General features: G+C 39.8%; 1 protein-coding gene across 1 annotated transcript; it reads left to right on the plus strand.

Moving 5' to 3' along the window:
- Positions 1–827: 827 nt before the first annotated feature.
- LOC123507820 (dehydrogenase/reductase SDR family member 12-like) lies at positions 828–23465 on the plus strand. The gene is made up of 9 exons (XM_045261036.1): positions 828–1030; positions 9817–9899; positions 14571–14704; positions 15294–15389; positions 16408–16532; positions 18051–18186; positions 19052–19168; positions 19373–19475; positions 19578–23465. The coding sequence occupies exons 1-9, from the start codon at positions 975–977 to the stop codon at positions 19688–19690; spliced, it is 963 nt and encodes a 320-aa protein (XP_045116971.1). The 5' UTR covers positions 828–974; the 3' UTR covers positions 19691–23465.
- The last annotated feature ends 87 nt before the right edge of the window (positions 23466–23552 follow it).

Raw genomic sequence — 23552 nt, forward strand, 5'->3', positions numbered from 1 at the left:
CATTTGTATGTATGTTACAGCTAGTATGCCCAGCTATCCAGAGAGGTAGGCGGACTTTGTGAATGACTGTCTATATCCCCCCCAAATGGCTCTACATGTGCTGTCGTACGTGTCACTGATGCTCCCGTCTCGTAACGACAATGATACCACCTGTACCGGGTCCTCCTCCCATCCTGCCTCCTACACGATGCAGGATATAAAGACGGAAGGAATTGTACATCTTGCAGTGTTGGACGTTTATTCGTTGTATTGTTGAGATATTACACTGCGTTCCCTCCAAAGTCTTGTTCAGCAGTCTCTCTAGATGGATGGGGTCATGCAGTCTCTATTTATTTGCCATACACTAAAACCACAGGATATAATTAAGATCAGCGAAGATTAAAGAGCGCGACACAGATGGAAAGACATGGATCCACATGTTACGCCAAGGGCAGAGAGGGAAAGAGTTATGATTGCGTAGCTGCCCTTATTGGACAATTAACACCCCTTTGAAGGGCGATCAGTGAGGTGCGACGAAGGGAGGGGCGGAGCGTCATCTAATGTGACATTCCTGAGACATATAGGTGGTAGTAGTGGTAGTAGACAGTACCTAATAGTAGTGGTAGTAGTAGTAGTAGTAGTAGTAGTAGAAAGAAAAGAAATACAGTACATGACAGATATGTTTTTCCCTCTCATGCTATACTTCCGCCAGTCACCTTTAAACTGTTTTTCCGTTGTTTTCTTTCTTTATTTTTTTCTTAAAGACCGAGGTCGCTGATTTTGGGCTGTTTTTTTGGATGGGATTCCGCGGGAACAGAATCCACGAGTGGCAACTCTGCCCGGCGCTGCGGCTCACGTCTCACTCTCACAGTGAGTCTCACTCTCTCACCCAGTAGTCCCTCAGCTGATTGTGAAAGGATCGGTAGTTGCTCAGCTCGTCCGCGAATCTACAGCACACTTTCCTCCGAGCACGACACTTGAAGGGGCGTGGGAGCATGACACTGTTTAGGAACACCGTGTGGTTCCTGAAGGGGCTGAAGGAGTACACGAGGTGAGTTTGGGGTGTGTGGAGAGTGGAGTGGAGTGTGATGCGTGAGAGAGGCATGTACTGGTATGTTGTGTCACGTTCCAGGGAAGGGCAAGTGATTAGTCACTACCTGTGTGATGTAATGAAGGACACGGTGAGTGTTGGGGTGTATTGCGTGACTCCAGCGAGTGTTGCATCCCTCACCATCACATGAGGCATCTGGAAGAAATAGTGAATGGTGTCAATACATAATGAGTTGAGTTGGTTACGTATTAGAAGAAACCGCAAGCAAACTAGATGTCACGTGCTGCTTTACGTAAATGTGTAAGTGTCAGTTTTCATCCATGGATATGTGGCGGTGACGAGGTTGTTATGTATGAGAAGAAAATGCAAGTAAACATGCTACGTGCTTTACATAAATGTGTATGGCAGTCTCACAGTTCATGCATGTAAGAGGTAATTACTTCAGGGTGTTAGTGGCGTGACGCAATAAATAAGATGCCTGGGTTAGGAGAAATGGGGAGAAGTGTATGTTAAGTGGTGCTTTACGTAAATATTAGTTGACAATTTTCACGTGTTAGGGAGGTGGTGATTTGGTATTAATGCGTTACCGATTAGGACTAGGAAGGAGTGGTGTGGCGTGGTGTAGTGTGGTGTTTCTTTGTTGCCTTACGTAAATAAAGTGGTAGTCAGTTCATATCAAAATACAAGCATTTGAGAAGTAATTGCTTTGAGTGTTAATGGTGTAACGAGTTAACAAGACAGTTACCTTTTATGAGAAATTGTAACAAGGAATGTATTATTATTGATTTTCTTTTATTTTTTATGTAAAGTTGTGCTAGTTTCCATTTTCACTCAGTTCAAGCATTAGAAGAATAAACAACGAGGTGACGGCCATGATAGCAGGCTGATCTGTTAACTATTCACGTGCGCAGACGTAAACCATTAACAAGAAGTGGTCACAATAGTCGTTAACGAGCTGACTGCCTGTTTACCCCTTCAGTACCACGACGCATTTTCATATCCATTTTAGTTACTATTTAGCGATTTTATACAGCTCCAGAAATTTACGTGTGGATTAGAATAGTGAAGACTCGCCATTAATCTTCTGCCCTCCATGAACCCTTCCTACTGTCAATAAAATCGTCTACTCATACCCAAAAATCAAGGTAAAAATGCGTCTCAGTACTGAAAGGGTTAACTACTTACTATTCTCGTGAGCAGGAAGAACCAGCAATATAACGCAAATTTTTAACCTTCATTTGTATTGCACCGCATTTAACAGGACACGAGAACATTTTTTTTTCATACTTTTTTTTCTCTACAATGAATCATCGAAATTAATATTATTTTACGATTTTCATATGCTTTCCTGTCTCGCCACTACTAGTTTCCCAGGCCGTAGGGAGAACTAGCTGGGTCTTCAAGGGTGTTTCTCCAGTTGTAAATGTAAAAATCGTGTTAGTTCGGCACTAGAACCATGAAAACCCATGTATATAACTGTAAGGGGCCTGGCACTAAGTGGGCCTATTTTTTCGTTTTATGTTGCCCTTGGACAGCTCTCTCATCTTACACGAAAAAAAAAAACAGCTTTTTTAATGTAATGAAGGGGCAGTGGTAAATGTTTCAGAATATACGGCCAATGGTTCGTTCCCCAAGCTTGATTGACCGCCACGCAGCAGCCTGCGTAGTGCACTGGTGGTGGTGGTGGTGGTGGTGACATTATAATTCTGTAAGGTGTTAATCTGCCGTATTTGATAAAGGCTGGGTGGTCTCTCTCTCTCTCTCTCTCTCTCTCTCTCTCTCTCTCTCTCTCTCTCTCTCTCTCTCTCTCTCTCTAAAACCCTTGAAAACCAACAATTTCATGTACGTAGACAACCCCCCCCCCTCTCTCTCTCTCTCTCTCTCTCTCTCTCTCAATATTACAAGATCTTTGCTCGGTATGAAAAAGAAAAAAAATTATGAAGATTACTTGATATTCGTTAAGAACGTGAGGGAGCTTATAATAAGGAGGCAGCGATGTGTGGTGGGCTGGCCTGACAAGCCGCCGCACTGACCACACTTCGCACTTGTCCACGGTCACGTACCGTCATCACTCATAAACCTATTCAATCTTTTCATTTATTTTTATTCAGCTTTGTTTTTTTTTTTTATGGAGAGAGAGAGAGAGAGAGAGAGAGAGAGAGAGAGAGAGAGAGAGACGCATTCTAAGCTTGACATAATACAAAATTACTTTGAGAGAAGTGCTATGATTGAAACCTCCCTCGTAAAACAGTGCAAGTCATTGAAACTTGAACGATCTCTAATTTAATGTGTGTGTGTGTGTGTGTGTGTGTGTGTGTGTGTGGACAGTTATGATATTCTTGTTCAACTTATTCCATTAATTTGCGATTCTACTTGGCTTTGTGCTTCCCTACTTTCTTTTGGTATAATTTTGTTTATCGTGTATATACTTTTGTTTGTTTTGTTCACTGACTACAAAGACTTGAAATGTGTTTGAACTGCGCTGGTATTTTATTTGATGGAGCTTCACCTGCCCCAGTCCAGACCATCACAATAGTTACGCAGTGAGAATGGTGAGCTGCTGCCTGTTGTGGCCTGAACACCAGCACAGTGATTTGCACGTATGTACAAGTGAACACAAAAAAGTAGATATCCTCACTGTCAAACGTTGTAGAGGGCACTCACGTTGATGGCATTTGGTTACTATTTTAGAATTAACTGCACCATCATACTGTATAATATTGGGAATATTTATTTATTTATTTATTATTATTTTTTTTTTTGCATTCCTTATTAAGTAGCTAAAAATGTTCCGAGTTTCTCTGGGAAATGCAGTTTCTTTTTAATCATCTCTTCTCAGCAAGTGTGGAGATTTTTCGGGAACAGGTTTTCCTGTCGCAGAGATAAAAACACTGATTTACTATTGAAATGAAAGATAGAATGCTTAAGAAGACAATTTTGGTCTGGTCACGCATACAAAAGATCCCTCACACACACACACACACACACACACACACACTTCAACTGATCTTTAATTATTTCTTGTAATCCAACCATCTCTGCTTCCCTCGACTCAGTCCATTGTGTTTTCTTCAGTTCCCATTCCCTTGCAAGCCTTTCATTAGTGAGCAGAATGAAAGGCTTGAAAGGGAATGGGAACTGAAGAAAACACAATGGACTGAGTCGAGGGAAGCAGAGATGGTTGGATTACAATAAGTAATTAAAGATCAGTTGAAGGAAGACAAAAAAGAAAGGTCCAAGGAACTGGTTAATGTAATGAAGAATAAGGAAACATTGATAAGGGAAATAGCAGAAAAGAAGAAGAGTGTGTTAATATTTGGGATGAAAGAACAAAATATAACATATAAGCCTAAGAGAATTAAGGAAGAATTGAAAACGGTAAGAGATCTGTTCAAAAATCTAAATGATGATGAAAAAAAGACCTACAAGAAGAAGTGGAAGAGATCCATAGACTGGGTCCGTATAAGGAGGGAGTGAACAGACCGATTAAAGTAGTACTGAAGTCACAACAATCTGGAGGATATCCTATATAGAACATCAAAGTTAAGAGAGATAGAAGGTTGTAAAGAGGTGTTTGTGAGAAAGAATAGAAATGAGGAAGAGAGGAGAAGATATAAGGAATTGGTGGAAGAGGCGAGAAGGAAAAATGATGAGCGGTCTGAGGAGGAAAGAGAAAAGTTTTTTTGGAGAGTTATAGGAGAGAGTCAGAAAGTGGTATGTGGAAAGAAGGAATACGGAGGAACCCCTAGAGGGAGCAGTGGGTGGACCGTAATGTATACTAATATAGATGGGATACTGTCAAGTAGATTGGAATTGCAAGACTATATGATGGTGGAGAAGCCTGATATAGTGTGTTTGACTGAGACAAAATTGCATGAAAAAACAAAGATAAATTTGGATAATAAATATAATATATGGAGAAAGGATAGAGAGAGTAAAGGTGGAGGAGGAGTTATGATTATGACGAAGAAATAAATAAATGTGGATAAGGTTTGGTATGGGAAGAACAATGCAGAAGTGATAAGCATAAGGATAAAAAGTGATGGAAAAGAATTAATAATCATGGTGACCTATGTACCTCCTAAAACAAATTCTTGGACATTAAGGAATACGACAATATGATCAAGGATACTTTACAGAGTTTGGAAAGTGTATTATCTGGAAAAAGAAAGGTGATACTAGTAGGAGATTTTAATTGTAAGGAGGTGGATTGGGAAAATCTAGTAAGTGGTGTTGGAGAGGAAGCATGGGAGAGAGATTTCTTAATCTAATGATGGAAAATATGATGGAACAGAGGGTGAAGGAAAATACTAGATATAGAGGAGATGATGAACCGGCTAGACTGGATTTGGTGTTAACAAGAGAAGTGTACCTATGTGGAGATATACAATACAAGTGTCCTTTGGGAAAGAGTGATCATGTGGTTATGGAAATGCAGATAGCAACAACACAGCAAAGGAAGGACGAGACATACAGGAGTGGTAGATTGAATTATAGAAAGATGGACACAGAAAGTTTGAAAAATTATTTCAGAAAATTAGATTGGGAGGAGATGTTACAAATCAGAGAAGTGCAAAAGAAATATGAGATTTTTATGAAATATTATAAAGAAGGAGTTATGAAATTTGTACCAAAGTATAAACCAAGAGAGGAAGGAAGAAAGGATTGGTTTAATGCAACTTGTGTTAAGGCTAAGGAAAAGAGAGATGTGGCTTGGAAAAGATGGAAAAGAGCAGGAATATACTAAATAAGGAGAATTATAGAGTGGCGAGAAATGAGTATGTGAGGGTAAGGAGGAGGAAGAAAGAAAATTTGAAAAGATATTGTAGACAAGAGTAAGGAACATCCAAAATTGTTTTACAGGTTCATAAATGGTAAACTTAAAAGAGAGAGTCCATTGAAAGATTAAAAGGAGAGCAAGGGATAGTAGATGACCCTAAGAATATAGCGGAATTGCTAAATAATAGGTTTCAGCAAGTATTTACTGAAGAAACAATGTTTGTAAAGCCTCAGAATGTACAAGGAAATGTGCACATGGATGACATTAAGATACCTAAAAGGAGTTATATAAAATGTTGGAGGAACTTAAAGATGATAAAGCGATGGGACCAGATGAAGTTTCAGGAAAATTATTGAAGGAGTGTAGAGAAGAATTGATTGATCCATTATATGATATTATAAGGTGTTCATTAGAAACAGGGAAGTACCAGTAGAGTGGAAGAGAGCTGAAGTGGTGCCCATTTATAAGGGAGGCAGTAAGGAAGAGCCTCTTAACTATAGACCTGTGTCTCTAACAAGTGTGGTCGGTAAGATTTGTGAGAGGGTGATAAAGAAATATTGGATACGGTTCCTGGAGGATCATAAGTTATTATCGGATCATCAATTTGGCTTCAGGAAAGGGAGGTCATGTGTAACAAATCTACTGAGCTTTTATTCAAGAGTGGTTGACAAAATACAGAGAGAGAGGATGGATGGACTGTGTATATTTGGATTTAAAGAAAGCTTTTGACAAGGTACCTCACGAGACTGTTATGGAAAGTAGAGATTTATGGAGGACTGAAAGGAAAAGTGTTAAAGTGGATGGAAAACTACTTGAGATGGAGGAGATGAGAACGGTAATAAGGGATGCAAAGTCGGACTGGTTGGTGGTGGAGAGTGGAGTCCCACAAGGCTCAGTGCTGGCACCAATACTTTTCCTTGTATATATAAATGACATGCCAGAGGAGTAAACAGTTATATTAATTTGTTTGCGGATGATGCGAAGTTGTGTAGGTGTGTGAAGAGTGAAGAAGATTGTGAAATTTTACAGGCAGACCTGGATAAGATTTGGGAGTGGAGCAAGAGGTGGCAAATGGAATTTAATCTGAGCAAAAGTCATGTGATGGAGATGGGAAGAGTGGAAGACGGCCAAGAGGGTCATATAAGATGGGTGAAGAAGTAGTGTTGAAAAAGGTGGAAAAGGAAAAGGATTTGGGAGTGATAATACAAGACCATGGGCAGTTTGAGGCTCATATTGATAAGATGTTTGGAGAAACGTATAATTTGATAAAAATATTGGATTAGCCTTCCATTATATGGATAAAGATATGATGAAGAAATTAATTAGTATGGTAATTAGACCAAGATTGGAATATGCTGGAGTGGTTTGGTCCCCTTATAAAAAGAAGCATATAAGGAAGTTGGAGAGATTGCAGAGAATGGCAACAAAAATGGTTCCGGAATTGGCAGAAATGACCTATGAGGAGAGATTAAAAGAAATGAATTTGCCTACCTTGGAACAAAGAAGAGAAAGAGGAGATTTAATACAGGTTTATAAACTGTTGAATGGACTGGATGAAGTGGATAATGAGCAAATGATGTTGAGAGAGGAAAACTTAAATAGAACTACAAGATCGCATAGTAAAAAGATAGCCAAGGGAATATGCTTGAAGGATGTGAAAAAATATAGTTTCCCACAAAGATGTGTGGAGGTGTGGAATGGTTTGAGTGAGGAGGTGGTGTCAGCAAGGAGTGTGCATAGTTTTAAAGGAAAGTTGGATGTGTGTAGATATGGAGACAGGGCCACACGAGTATGATACCCAGGCCCTGTAAAATTACAACTAGGTGAATACACACACACACACCAAGCTAACGCAAAATATAGTCATAACACCATACAACACATCAAAATGCCCCCAAACACACTCAAAATACATCCAAATGCTCAAACACACCTCCACACCACACTCAAGATACGTAAAAAAAATAGAAAAAAAAAAAAAAATAAAATAAAATAAAACACACTGAAAACAAGAGTACCCAAAATGCACTTATAACACCCAAAACAACCCGTAACACTACCAAGTACACTTAAAACACCCCAATTATACCTCCAAAAACGCCAAAATGCATTTTAAAGAGTGGCAAGATTACAAGGGAGACGATTAAATGTTGCAGCTCGGCTCCTCTTCTGCCTCCTTATCTTCTTTCTTCTTTCTCCTTTGTTTCTCCTTTTTCTTCCTTCTCTTGGTTACATATACACGCCTGAGCTTAGAAGCACATCAGAACATTTAGAAAGCACTAGATATTAAGCAAAACACCCAGAGCTATGATGTCACCACCTTGTCTGAGATGTCATCAGAGAAATGACAGCGGTGACTTGGCTAAATTACGTAAATAATTTTAAAAATGACCAATAGAAAAGATGAAGCTACGACCAAATACTTGATATTTTATAAACTAATAAATATTTTAACTAATATGTACAACATCAAAACATCTCCTGTCTGACTACTTTTAAAGAAGTGTGTAAATTAAGTATGGTAAAAAAATATATATTCTTCACTTTTAATTACTAAAACATCCAGCCATTTCGACTTTATACTTCTTTAGAAAAATATTAGACAATACATACCATATTCTCAGGCATCCAACAGTTAGCTAGAACCAGAAGCGAACACTTGAAAAAATATTTATAGAAAAAAACGGTGTTGAAATCTAAATAAATTAAAATTCTTGAAGTAATTCATTTTCACTTGGCCAACATTCTAATACACTTTATAGAGTCATTGTTATCTATGTGAATGTTGAAACGGTGTTTAGTCCTGCTAAACAGAAATTATGTATATTTTTGTTTTATTTGTTTACGTTGGTGTTTGATGTGTGCTAGAATACTCGCCAAGTGAAAATGTTTGTGTTTATTTTTGATAATCTGGCTTGTTCCAGACAAACATGAACAAATAAAGCAAAAATATCTATAATTTACAGGACTGAACACCATTTCAAAATCCATATATTTGACTCAAAGGAATATTGGTGATTCCGTAATTGATATCATAAAGGCCCAGTTATAGCTCAAGATAAAAAAAATGCTGACTTGGGTTGTACTGCATTCTTGTCTTGCCACTTGGCACTGCTAAAAATGGGCTGGGAATATGGCAACACCACTTGTATATATGTATGTATATTAGGGCATGTATTGGTAGGCATGTTCTGGATGCGTTTGGGTGCATTTGAGTCTGTCTATGTTTGGTTATATGAGGGAGCTTTTGAGTATGTATGGCTGTGTATGGGTGGCAAGACAGAACAGTAACTAACACTACTACCACTACTGCCACTTCAATCTGTTTGATCTGTAGCCACAGGTATGTCTGTGATGGCAGTATCTATAGTACAAATGTCTATGATTACTATCTTTTTCTAAACCTATTGTTAATGAGATACTAGACTTATACAAATTTCACTTGTTGATTTATTGATTATTTAGACATCATTCTTTTCATTATCATGTCCAGCTATGGTTATTTGTCAAAGCAATAGATATTTTACAGCAAATGTTTTCATCTCCACTGGGAAAAGAAAAAAAAAAGAGATATCAGAAAGGTATTTCTATCACATCTCCCTCATATCCAACCCTACACTGTTTTGAATGGCTTGGGTAGATTAGTATCCCTAATGGAGGGGGTCCAGATTAGGTTGATACTCTTGGGGATGCAGGAGATGCAGTTGGTCTGTTAGACTCAGAGTAGTTTTCTGAGGGGGGTTGTTGAGGCTGAGCTTCCTGGCTTGGAAATGAAATTTGCTGGTAAGTTTTGGTTGTAAATTCTATACATATATCTTGGGAAAATCCATAGCTGTGGTTATGACTTTAAAGCTTTATTTTTCACCAAATGTCACCAGTTTGCCTCCCCTGACCCAAGAACCCTGCATTCTCCACTTATCCCCAAACTTGTTAAGGGTTGGGGAATTTGGGGATTATGGTGTGATTCTAAAAAATGTTTTGGCATTAATTGTTCTGTCTTCCTCAGCTCTGGATATGCCCGGGCCAGCAGGAGTTTTGTGGAGGGGGACCTGCAGGTGGATTGTGCTGGCCACCACTACATGATTACTGGTGAGTGGTGAGGCAACACTTGTAGCAAAACGTGTCTAGCCCAGCCACCCACCACACTATCAGAGAACAAGTGCCTGTCTGTCTTCCTTTTAGTCTTAACTATTCACCTTAGCATCTCTGGTGCTGTGGCTATTGGCTTGTGCCCCTGTCTATTGTGGATCTGTGGGCTTGACTTCACCACGGTACTAGAGCAGTCAGCACACAGCTCAGCCAAGTGTGCTTCCTTCATGCAGGCCTGGCTAACAACGGGTATCTCAGGAAGGTCAATTATGGAAACAAGATGTCCCAGAGTACAGGATATTAATTGTTGTAATGGCATAGTGGGACACACACACACACACACACACACACACACACAGTGTGTGGTTAGAGCGCTGGCTTCACAAGCCAGATGACCGAGTTGATTGGCCGGATGGAGATATTTGGGTGTGTCTCCTTTCACGTGTAGCCCCTGTTCATCTAGCAGTGAGTAGGTACGGGATGTAAATCGAGGAGTTGTGACCTTGTTGTCCCGGTGTGTGGTGTGTGCCTGGTCTCAGATCTATCCCAAGATCGGAAATAATGAGCTCTGAGCTCGTTCCGTAGGGTAACGTCTGGCTGTCTCGTCAGAGACTGCAGCAGATCAAACAAACAGTGAATTACACACACACACACACACACACACACACACACACACACACACACACACACACACACACACACACACACACACACACACAGCGTCACCATCGCCGTCGCTGAGAGAGGACAGCTCGTCTCTGGCTGTGGACGGGAAGAAGAGAAACTACCTATGGTGTTACAGGGCCCGGGTATCTCTGTGTTAATGTCCTATTAATGTCCTGCTGTCGCATAGTGTAGAAAGTGGGCCATTTTCAAGCGGAATATGGAGAGTGGTCCCTGAGAGGAGAGAGTGGGCGGTGATTGTTTTGGCCGTAGTTAGCCGACGATAACAATCATGACGTCTATGCCTAGACAAGCCCGGGACTTTGAAGGTTTTGTAACTACTCCGAGAGGACTGGAGAAACTAGATATGGATGCAAGAATTCAGGCACTAGAAAGTAAGTTCCTAAACATTTTGTCCATAGAAGAAAAACTGGATAGAGTTAAAGCTGAGAATGATTCGTTCAAAAAAGAGATCTGCTTGTTAATGATAGAGAACAAAGAGCTATTGAGGGAAAAAGTAGAAATGGAGAAAGAAAATCAACAACTAAGGAAACAATGTGAAGAGATGAAGGCTAAACTCCTAGAAATGGAGATGAAAATATCCGAAGGGGACTTGAGGAAGGAGGAATGCCTTAATCTAATTGATACCAAGATGAAAGAAGTGAACCATGAACATCTGGAGGTACAAAGGTCCTTTAGGGAGATAGTGAAAAAGCAGGAAGAGGAAAATAAAGTGATTAGGCAGAGTGAAATGGTAAAGGCACTAAAGGAAAATGAGTATGTGGTGAGAGATATTGCTGAAAAGAAAAAATGCGTGATCATAACAGGATTGAGGGAGGAAACTAACAGGAACTGGCAGGATAGGAGGGATAAGGAAAATGACAGGATTAAGTCTTTACTGAATGAGATCTCTGTGGAGGAAGAGGACTTGTATGCTGAGGTAGAAGAAAGTGTGAGATTAGGAGCTTTTGAGGAAGGCAAGAATAGACCATTAAAATTGAAATTAAAGTCTCAGGTGGCAGCTGAGGCCTTGTTGAGGAGGGCTTGGAAACTTAAGGACTCTGAGGAAACCAAAACAATTTACATAAGAAGAAATATGTCACAGGATGAACGAATGAAAATGAAAGAGCTTGTAACTGAAGTAAACGAGAGGAATGACGAAAGAACAGAGGAGGAAAAGACTAAGTTTTTTTGGAGGATGAGAAATGGGAGGCTAAAGAAGTGGTGGATAAAACAGACGGAATAGACATTACATGGAAGAAAGAGACTAGGAATGGAATACAAGTGACTTACATGAATATAGATGGATTTCTGTCTAAGAGGCTAGAATGTATGGATTACCTAAGAAATAATGAACCGGACATAATGTGTTTAGTGGAAACAAAGCTAAGGCCCAAAATAAAGCTAGATTGGTTTGTTGTAAAACACTACAAAGTATGGAGAAATGATAGAAAAAATAAAGGAGGTGGTGGTATAATGGTTCTTACTAAGGAAGATCTGATAGTGAAGGAGATGAACTATAGTAAGGGAAATGAGGAAGTGATAAGTATGCTTATAACAGATGGCAAGAGGGACATTAATATTATAACATTATACATACCACCCAGAACCAGTGCTTGGGAATATGAACAGTATCAAATGGTGATGAGAAATACTCTAGACAGAATGAAGCAAGAACTCATCAGAAAGGATAGAGTGATGATAGTCGGGGACTTTAATTGTAAAGAAATAGTGTGGGAAGACTACGAAAAGGTAAAAAATGGGGAAGAAGTATATGAGGATGCTAGAGATATAGCTGAAATTTTGAACAACAACTTTTGCAAAGTGTTTACAAAGGAGGAGCATTTTATGGGAGGAAGGCCTACGGAAATAAAGCAAATGCAGGACATCATGGTTACTAAGGAAGATGTAAGGAAAATTATAAGCAATTTGGATATTGATAAATCAATGGGGCCTGATGGCATATCTGGGAGGTTGCTAAAAGAATGTAAGGATCAATTGTTGAACCCCGTATTTGATATTGTGGAAACCTCCATACGAACAGGATTAGTCCTGAAAGAGTGGAAAAGAGCTGACATTGTGCCTATATATAAGAATGGTAGTAGAATGGAACCGCTAAATTATAGACCAGTATCGTTGACTAGTATATTGTGCAAGGTATGTGAAGAAGTAATTAAAGCTAAGTGGAGTGAGTATCTAGAAAGTGAAAACATTCTGAGTGAAAGACAGTTTGGTTTCAGAAAAGGAAGATCGTGTGTATCCAATTTATTATGTTTTTATTCAAGAATGACTGACATACTACAACATAGAGAGGGATGGGTGGATGCTATCTACCTGGACTTGAGAAAGGCCTTTGATAAAGTACCACACAATAGACTGATGTGGAAACTAAAGAAGATTGGAGGAGTAAATGATAAACTAGCAAAATGGATGGAAAATTACTTAGTGGGAAGAGAAATGAGAACAGTGGTGAGAGGAAGGAAGTCCGAGTGGAAGAAGGTAACCAGTGGAGTTCCACAAGGGTCAGTGCTGGGTCCCATCATGTTTTTGATTTATGTTAATGATATGCCAGTAGGAATTGACAGTTACATGAACATGTTTGCGGACGATACTAAAATTATGAGGAGAGTAAAGAATGTGGAAGATTGTAACAAGTTACAGGAAGATCTTGATAAAATATATGAGTGGAGTAAAGAGTGGCAGATGGAATTTAATATAGACAAGACCCATGTTATGAAAATGGGAAGAAGTAGATACAGACCAAACAGGGATTACAGGCTGGGTGATGAGAAAATTAAAGAGACCAATGAGGAGAAAGACTTAGGAGTAACCGTGCAAAACACTTTGTCACCGGAGAAACACATTAACAAGATTTTTTGGAAAACATATAACATGCTTCAAAATATTGGCCTTGCATTCCACTACCTAGATGAAGGAATGATGAAGAAGATATTATGTACCTTAATAAGACCCCAGTTAGAATATGCAGCTTGTGTCTGGTCACCGCATATGAAGAAAAATGTGAAGAAGGTGGAAAGGGTACAGAGGCTGCCAACAAGGATGGTACCAGGACTCAGGGAGTTAGACTATGAGGAAAGACTGAGGAAACTGGGGCTGACCACATTAAAAGAGAGAAGAACAAGAGGAGACATGATAACTATGTATAAATTGGTGAACAAGATTGACATATTGGACAGAGAGTTGATAAAGGTGACCACAAGTAATCATCTCCGAGGATATGGAAAAAAGCTACTAAAAGACATCTGTCTAAAGGACGTGAGAAAATACAATTTTCCGCATCGTAGCATTGATAAGTGGAATAAACTGAGCAGTCATGTCGTTGATGCGGTGTGTGTCAATCAGCTGAAAGAGAGATATGACAGGAATGGACAAGGAGACAGGACACAGAGAGCTTAGCTTGGGCCCTGTAATACACAAATAGGTAAATACACACACACACACACACACACACACACACACACACACACACACACACACACACACACACACACACACACAGCTCTCCTCTCATCCCCATGGTTGTATTATGCTGCCCTGCCTTCACCTTCTCCTACTCCTACTAACTTTGACATCAACATCTATTTGCATGTTGTGTAAATAATGCAGTATTATAACTACATTTTTTTTTTTTCTCTCCATAGTCACCAATATGCTGTTAGCTGGTCTTGTCATGGTGTGTGTAGACTCTTTGAGTCCAGCAGGCAGAGTGTTCCTGTAGCCTCTTGTTACAGCTTCCTTTGTCTTTTCACTTATGCTCACTACTAGTCTATTTTCTCTTGCCTTTTGTGTATGAGCATCAGAAAGTCAAGAGGTTACATAGAGCTTGTCGACCTAAACAGGGCAGCTCCAGTACACTCAATGCAGTCTTCTATCTCATCCCAATAAATTCTGATTCTATACTTGCTGCCTTACAGTGTGACTTCTCTGTCTGTGTTGTGTGCTCTTTTGGTGCGGCGTGTTATGGGCATGTGTCCACTCTTTCCACAGGGGCCAACAGTGGCATTGGGAAATGCATTGCCCTGGAGGTGGCCAAGCGGGGCGGCACAGTGCACCTGGTGTGTCGGAATCCCACCACAGCAGAGCAGGCCAGGAAGGAGATCAGTGAGGCTGCCAGCAATGAGGTGCAATGTTCACAACAAATACTATTACACTATTGTTCTCTGTATGATTGGTCAGTGTTGGATTGTCATTGTCATGTATATGTGGTATAGTTGACTATGAATTATTGATTGGCTTATTGTATCATTGACCAATAATAATGAGAGCCTTTCAATTTGCTTAGCCTTATTTGAATGGTGTGTGTTGCAGTAGTAGTAGTAGTAGTAGTAGTAGTAGTAGTAGTAGTTAGGTGGTGGTATTAATGTTGTTGTCATTGTTTGGTGTTTGTATGCAAATGTTGGTATCTTATTCATGTTATTTGCTTGAAAAGGAAGTGACATGTAATGAATGAGTCTCCTTTGTGTCCTTGATGAGATGGTATGAAGTTCCTCACAAAATTTCATTATAAATGTTAATTATAATCATGGTAGATTTGGAAGAGTAGTACATAATTAGAATATCTTAGAGTATGGATCTTTTATTCACTGCTTATTTCAAACACCTGCACTAATTATTTGCAGCACAATACACAACATTACTTCAGTGTGGCAGTGATCAAGGTGACGTCAGTGTCTCGGCTGTTTCTTACCTGTCTCATTTTCATCCCTGCAGAATATCTTTGTACACATCCTGGACTTGTCAGACTCCAAGGGCGTGCACTCCTTCGCGGCAAAGTTCTGCAGCACCAACGAGGCGCTGCATGGCCTGGTAGGTCCGCCACACATCCTGGCTAGTGGTTGGGATGGCTGCCTTTTTTTTTTTTTTTTTATTTAATTTATCTTTGTTTTTTAAATATATAAGAGGGAGAACTAGTCAAGGGCACCAAAAGCAATTAAACAAAAAGGCCCACTTAGATGCCAGCTCCCAAGGAGGTCTGAGAGAGTTAGCTAAAAGAATGGGATAAATGTTTTGAGACTTCCCTCTAAAATGAGTTCAGGTCATAGGAAAGTAAAGAAGCAGGCAGGTAATTCCAGAGTGTAGCAGAGAAAGGGATGAATGATTAAGAGTACTAGTTAACGCTTGCATTAGAGAGGTGGACAAAATAGGGTTGGGAGGAAGAAGAAAGTCAAATAGAGTGGTAGATGAATGGAGTGGACTTGGTAATCAGGTTGTCAGTATGGAGTCTCTAGAAAGCTTTAAAAGAATATTAGACAAATTTGTGGATGGAAAAGCTGGGTGTCTTTCACAAGAAGGCCTGCCTGGCGACTTCTTGCATCTTCGTTATTTCCTTAAGTTCCTGTGTCTTTTTTCCCACTGTCATCCAGATTTTGAAAGATTTTATGAAGATTTGTGTTGCATGTTAGTTAGATTCACCTGAAGGAGCTCAGTAAATACATTGGTACAATAAATCAAGAAATGAAGAATGAAAAGGTACAACATGCTAAATCAAGCAATGAGAAATGAAAAGGTACAACATATCAAAGAATGAGGAATGAAAAGGTACAGCATATCAAACAATGAGGAGTGAAAAGGTACAATAAATGAAGGAATGAGAAATGAAAAGCTACAATAAATCGAGGAATGAGAAATAAAAAGCTACAATAAATCAAACAGTGAGGAGTGAAAGAACATAACAAATTGATGAGTAATGACAGATGAAAAATAAATAGTTATGATACTTTTCCAACAACACCTCCTCTGTGGCGGCCTTAAGCAATCATATCAGATCACCACCTTCCTTCATATCCCCTGCCATCACCACCTGGCCTCCCTCCCTGCCACACAGGTGAACAACGCCGGCTGCATGGTCAACACTCGGGAGGTGAACGAGGCAGGGCTGGAGAAAAACTTTGTCACCAACACACTGGGCACCTACATCCTCACCACTCGCCTCCTGCCCCTCCTGGCCAAGTGAGTCCCACCCCACTGCTGCTGCTGCTTAAAGACTTTTCCCCATGTGTTAAATGACGTCACTTTTCTATTGGAACTAATACCTTTAATAAGCCTTTTTTTACCCTTTCTCTTCAGTAGATCTTTTTTTTCCCTTTCTCTTCAGTTGGCCTTTTTTTCCCTTTCTTGCATTAAAAGGCCTGATTTTCTTCTTTCTTCTGGTCACTGCTCCTCTTAAAAAATAAATCACTAATTGATATAAAACTTTAATTATTTGTTATCTTTATTTTGGATGACATGACTTCTTAATGAACTAATACCTCAGTGGCCATTTTTTCCCTGTTGTACATTAAAAAATCCTGTTTTCCTTTTTTTTCTTTTTACATAGGGAAAAAAAGAGCCATATAAAATTTAGATGATGTAAGTTTTCTAATGGGACTAATACATCAATGGACCTTTTCTTCCCCCTCATATTAAAAAGGCCTGTTCTATTTCTCTTTTGATAACTGTCCCTCTTTCATAAAAAAAAAAAAATCACAGCCATATCAAACTTTAATAATATATTTAGCTGCATTTTGGATAGCATGACTTTTCTAATGGAACTGATATATACCTCAGTGCTCTTTTTTTTTTTCCTGTTCATTAAAAAGGACTTGATTTTCTTTCTTTTGGTCACTGCCTTCTTGAATGAAAAATTAATCACTGAGCCAAGACTTTAATGATGCAACTTTTCTTATGGGACTAAGACCTTGTTGGGCCTTTCTTCCACCTGCTCTTACATTAGAAAGGCCTGATTTTCTTTTTTCTTTTGTCACTGCCCTCTTGAAAAAATGAATCACTGAGCCAAGACTTTAATGATGCAACTTTTCTTATGGGACTAAGACCTCAGTGGGCATTTCTTCCCCTTACTCTTACATTAGAAAAGCCTGATTTTCTTTTTTCTTTGGTCACTGCCCCTCTTGAAAAATGAATCACTGAGGCATACAAGACTTTAATGGTGCAGCTTTTCTGATGGGACTAAGATCTCATTTGGCTTATTTTTCCCTGTTCTTATATTAAAAATTCCTGTTTTTCTTTTTTTCTTTGGTCACTACCCATCTTTAATCCCATCAGTATCAGTACACATTTTCATATTTTTTCTGCTTTGTATTTGGTGATTTTATACAGCTGCAGAAACTTCAGTGTGGATTGAAGTAGTGAAGGCTCTGGCCATTAACTCCTTCACTACCAGGACACATTTTTTCCTTTAAATTTTGGATTCCATTAGATGATTTCATTGATATTTGGAAGGGTCTGTGGAAGGCAGAAGATGAGTTTTCACTATTTTAACCTCCACATAAGTTTCTGAAGCTTTATAAAATTGCCAAATAGTAAGCAAAATTAATATGGAAACGTGTACCCTTCCTAATGTTAATAAATTTGTCTAATTATACACAAAACTTATGGTAAAAATGCATCCCAATAATGAAGGGGTTGAAAAAAAAATGTAACTGAGCCATAAATTTTTTTAATCTTTGTATCATCTGCATTACTTTACAGGACAGAGAAGTCAAGGGTGGTGACGGTGAGCTCAGGAGGAATGTTGGTGCAGAAGCTGGATGTGGCTGACTTGCAGTTTGAGAAGATGAGTCCCTTTGACGGCACCATGGCATACGCACAGAACAAGAGGCAGCAGGTGGGCAGCTCAGTGGGATGGGTGTGAGGTCATTAGGTCTCTCTCTCTCTCTCTCTCTCTCTCTCTCTCTCTCTCTCTCTCTCTCTCTCTCTCTCTCTCTCTCTCTCTCTCTTCTTTTTATGTAAGAGGGGAAATCTGGGCAAAGCAACAAATTTATTAAACAAAAACGTCCACTGAGATGCCAGTTCCCGAGCAGGTCCAAGAGAGTTAGCCAAAAGAATGGGCTATAATTGTCATGAAGCCCTCCTCTTAGATGAGTTCAGGTCATAGGAAGATGCAAATACAGAAGCACCTTGCCCTCCTGTCATTCTGTTGAAGCTGACTCACCGTGACTAGCCTCTCCATTATTGTAACTGTTGTAATGTAATTGGCTGGAAGTAGCCCAGTTAGGGGTTGAAGGAGTGTTGCTGGTAAAAATTAACTTACTACTTTTCATTTTTGTTGTTTATTTACATGTATGTTTTCTATGAGTGAAGAGAAGAATGGTGTGTTATACTGGCAGTCATGAGCACTAGTAAAGCATTGTGCACTGTAGTAATGACAGACCAGGAGAGAGAGAGAGGAACACCAGCGGGCAGTGATCCAAGGGCATTCTTTCAGCAATGGATCTAACAGTGACCTTGCAGCCAGTCCATCCTTCTATCCCATGTTGGATTCATTGCTTATATTCTTGATTGAAGAGTTTTCTTAGCACCATTTAAACATTTGATCTTTATATTAGATCATGCTATTGAGTTCTTTATCATCCATCACTACAGAGATCTCTATGTTCAGTATTCAATTCGAAGATTCCATCACTCCTTCCTTCACTCACTTCTCATTTTGTGCAGCATGACAAGTGTAAGTGTGTGTGTGTGTCCTGCAGGTGGTGATGACGGAGCAGTGGGCCGCCCAGCACCCTGAGGTTCACTTCTCGGTGATGCACCCTGGCTGGGCAGACACTCCTGCCGTGCGCACCTCCATGCCTGAATTTCATGCCAAGGTTTGTCGATTTCCCAGTATTCTAAGCAGCAATGTGGCTCATTACCAAAGTGTTAGTGTTGTGTAGATTCACCTGTTTGTTCATGCTGGAGAGTGTTGACTGTTAGGTGCGTCCAACAGTAGTAGTGTGTGTGAATAGTTATTGGTGCATTTGTGTTGAGAGTGGACGAGTTTGTTTGAATTAACGTGGCATCATTGTTCCCAGATGAAGGACCGCCTGAGGACACCAGAGCAAGGTGCAGACACAGCAGTGTGGCTGACCCTCTCATCAGCCGCCCTGCAACAACCTTCAGGACTCTTCTTCCAGGGTGAGTTGCTGCCAAACACACAAGCTGACCAATCACTCACCACTAAATCCTGACACACCACTTGGGATTGGTGCCGCCTACTCACTGCACCTGTGTTTGCAGATCGCCAGGCTGTGGCCACCCACCTGCCGCTAGCCTGCACCCGGTCAGATGCCAAGGATGGGCAGCAGCTGATGGCCACTCTTGAGGAGCTGGCCCAGAAGCACCAAGCCTGAGCCTAAGCCAGCTGCTTCCATCTTACAGTTCCTACCAATCGACTCTTTCACTGCTCACATCATCCTTTGCTAATACTCTGAGCACTAAAAAGAATGCCTGCATGACACACAAAAAGTGAAAATATGAACTTGATTTTCTTTTGTAGACTATAAGTGTTATCTGAAGACATTACAGTACAAAGGAAATGTTTGTAAAGCTGTTGGTAGTTATAAAAGAAATTGTCATGCAGTGGAAGGGTTGACCAGCCAGTGAAGGAAGCAGCACAAAAGTTCTTAGACAATTTTTATCCAGTATAAATCCAATATAATTGCTAATACTCTGAGCACTAAAAAGAATGCCTGCATGACACACAAAAAGTGAAAATATGAACTTGATTTTCTTTTGTAGACTATAAGTGTTATCTGAAGACATTACAGTACAAAGGAAATGTTTGTAAAGCTGTTGGTAGTTATAAAAGAAATTGTCATGCAGTGGAAGGGTTAACCAGCCAGTGAAGGAAGCAGCACAAAAGTTCTTAGACAATTTTTATCCAGTATAATTGTTTCAGTAATGCCTCGCCATGTTGCTATCACCACGGCGAGGTGAGTACTGCTGGGGTGTTGATCGTGTGTTCCGTGATGCATTCAAGCTGGGTGCTGGTTTTATTTAAGCAGCTTTAATTGGTTAGTAATTATTTGTGTCGTGTTTTGGGACCACTGGTGTATAGGAAGTGTTCTACTTCATGATAGATGCTTTACATTTGCACGTATGCACACACACACACCCCTTACTTTTTCTGTGAAGTTTACTGGTGTCTTATTTAACATTGGCTCTAGTGTTTCATATAATCTGTGTACGTTAAGATAATCTTCAAAGAATTACAAACTTTCATGATTTGACTACAATGTTTTTGCATTTCTAAGGATCCTTAGCAGCCCTGACACTGGTTCAGTCTCTTATCTAGAAACTTTGGGATCAGATATTTTACAGATTTCATCTTTTTTTAGATTTTTAATGGAAGATTTTCAGTGTAGATTTTCAACTTTTTTATTTAATATTTTTATTAGATGTTTCTAGATGAAACATCAGAAAGAGTGGATGGGTCAGTGTTAGAGTGTCCAGTGTGTGGCCACAGTAGCAAGCAAGTTTGCACTTGATCCAGGCCATCACTCGATGCTCTCTTGTCACCCTCCTGGTGGGGCTGCACAGTCTGAGGTGGCCTGTCTCAGGGATTCTGGACTCCTCAGAATAGATAAAACATAAACTTACTCAAACTAAGCCAAGCATATGATACTATGCTTATATATGTTTTGCCTTGCTGTGGCCTCATCATTTCATCACATTGTAATGGATCTTGCAAACTTAACATTGAAGAAAAGAAAGTGATGGCATTTGTTCAAGAGAGGCTCGGTGATTGTGAGACTAGAGGGAAGACAGGAAGATCAGAGGTGCAGCTTACTGGCCTCTGTTTACCAACCTTCATCAACTTCCACCATCCACTGTTTCCCTTCACATGTACAGTGACAGTGACGTGTGTGTGACCTGCTAGAGTTTGCAGTCACAAAGGTCGCTGGCGTCTGCTGCTGAGATTCTCAAGAATCTTGAGCTTATCCAGTTCTCAAGAATACTGTATATATCTGTCATGGACCTCAGTAGCACTTCCTCCAGGCTCTGAGTGAGTATGAGCTCTTCTTGATTGAGTCTTTATATAACCTTACTTTACAAGAAATCATTACAAGCAGACAGCAAATCAAATGGCTCTTCATTATTAAGCTCCAGAAATGACACCTGTAAATTCTGTTTTCTGTATATGGAGTTTGTCATAGCGATAGTTGACATTGTAAGGGATGGTGCTGGCATGTGGATCCTTTTCCCATGTGTCCAAGGCTTGCTCCCCTTCAGTGGTTAAAGTCTTGCCAGTTCCTGTCTGTCCTTATCCAAATATCGTATAGTTGAACTCATGAACATATTCGTGGAGTTCTTTGCTTTGTTAATGTTGATCTGTTTAGCATTGTGACCAAGGACATGATCAAAGGTGAAGGTCTTGGCAAGCTTCTTAATTGCTCATTCCTTGACCACCACCTCCATCCTGTTCTGTACTGTCATGATATTGTGTGACTTGCCAGCTTTCTCTTGAGGACTTTGATGTTGTAGCTTATTCCTCCTTCTGACAGGGACTGGGCTGCTCATTGTGGTTCCTGGTGTGATGGAATGCACACCACACAAAGCACACAGATTTCATTCAGGGAAGCCCTAAAGCACATAAACACTTGAGGTGGGTCTCCTATTACTACTTCCCTCTGCAGCCATGGCGTGCATGGCAAAGGATGCACTAGCACCAAGAACAGCTGCCACTGCCAAGAGAAAGAAAGGCTCTGGGCTAAAAAGGAAGACATGTAAAAACAGTATGTTGATAGGATGTGTGCCTTCTAAAAATTGAGATACTGCATCCTCTTTCTCTTGGTCAGAAGAGGTTTCTGAGCTGCAAGGCAACAGGATTGCAGCCTTCACCACCTGTGTGATGGCTGTCTCTGTTCTTTCTGTCTTCCCTCCAGTCTGACAATGACTGAGCCTCTCTCAAACAAATACCATCACAACACTCCTTTCTTTGTTGTCTTGCTCACCAGGACCCATTGTATTGTGAAGGGATCTAAATGTCAGTGATGAAATGAGAATGTGCAGGAGAGCACAGGAGAGACATCTTTGACTGTGCCTGACGGTTACTGTCAGTCACTCGAAAACTGAGCATAGCATGTTCAAGGCACGCAAGATGCCATATGTGATAACTCACCACTTTTTAACACCTGCCATGGAAGTGAGCTGAAAGTTTAATCTTCATTAAATGTTATGGAACCATCTTACCATTTTGTGGAATTTTCCATCTGATCAGAGACGCATCATGTCATTCAACAAACTTTTGTATCATGTAATTTCAGATATTGGATTCTCAACCAGTGTTGAAATTCATTTTAATACAAGTAAACTTTACAGAAAAGTATGAGTGTTCTCTTACTATTAGATAACAAATTCTAACTCAGGTATTTACTACTACACAAATTAATATAAATGCAAAATATAAATGAATTAGATATGATACTATTTTAGAATACTGTGTTTAGATATTTTTGCAGACCTACCATCACCTGAAGCATTGTTTTCATTTCAGTGTGATGTATTTTAGAGTAATGTTACTTGTGTAATTGTTCTCAGTGTGCCTTGAATCTTGCTGCCTGAAGGTGGTTCTTATAAAGTATCAAACATTTATGACAAGAAACAGTTAACAAATAATATGAGGCATCTCTTGCATCATATCAGGAAAGTGTAAGTTTATTTGTTCTTGTGACATTTTAGGCTTCATCCAAACTTAAGTGAGTAATTTGCAATGTACTATTTTTTTCCCTTGAGTCTGCAGAAAAAGATGAAATGGAGCTTAAAGTTATATCATTATTTTGTCACAGTGCTACAAAATATATACTTGTATTTCCAAATGATTTATGTACTTGTCAGTTTTCTATATGACTGTTGCACGTTACTATCAGTGTCTTGTTGAAACACTTGGTGGTCATCCTGTCAGTGGTTAGGTCATGTGGTAGGAGGAAATGGTGTTGGTGTTTGCTGCAGAGGAAATGTGCAATGATCATTAAGCTCAGTACACTCACAGGAAAGAATAGACACATCCCCATCTTGTATATTCTGCACAAGAATGATTTTGTATCAGCTGTAGTTTAGGTTTCCATTATTTGAATACAATCTTTGTATGTACTGTACCTGTATCCCATAAACCAACATTTATAACACATGACCTTTATTGTACACCCTGTGATGCCTTCCAGAGTCTGCTCCCCGACACACTACTGCTGCACTGCTGATGCCTCGGTGACC

This window comes from Portunus trituberculatus, chromosome 23, assembly GCF_017591435.1.
Source record: "Portunus trituberculatus isolate SZX2019 chromosome 23, ASM1759143v1, whole genome shotgun sequence".
Lineage (NCBI taxonomy): Eukaryota > Metazoa > Arthropoda > Malacostraca > Decapoda > Portunidae > Portunus > Portunus trituberculatus.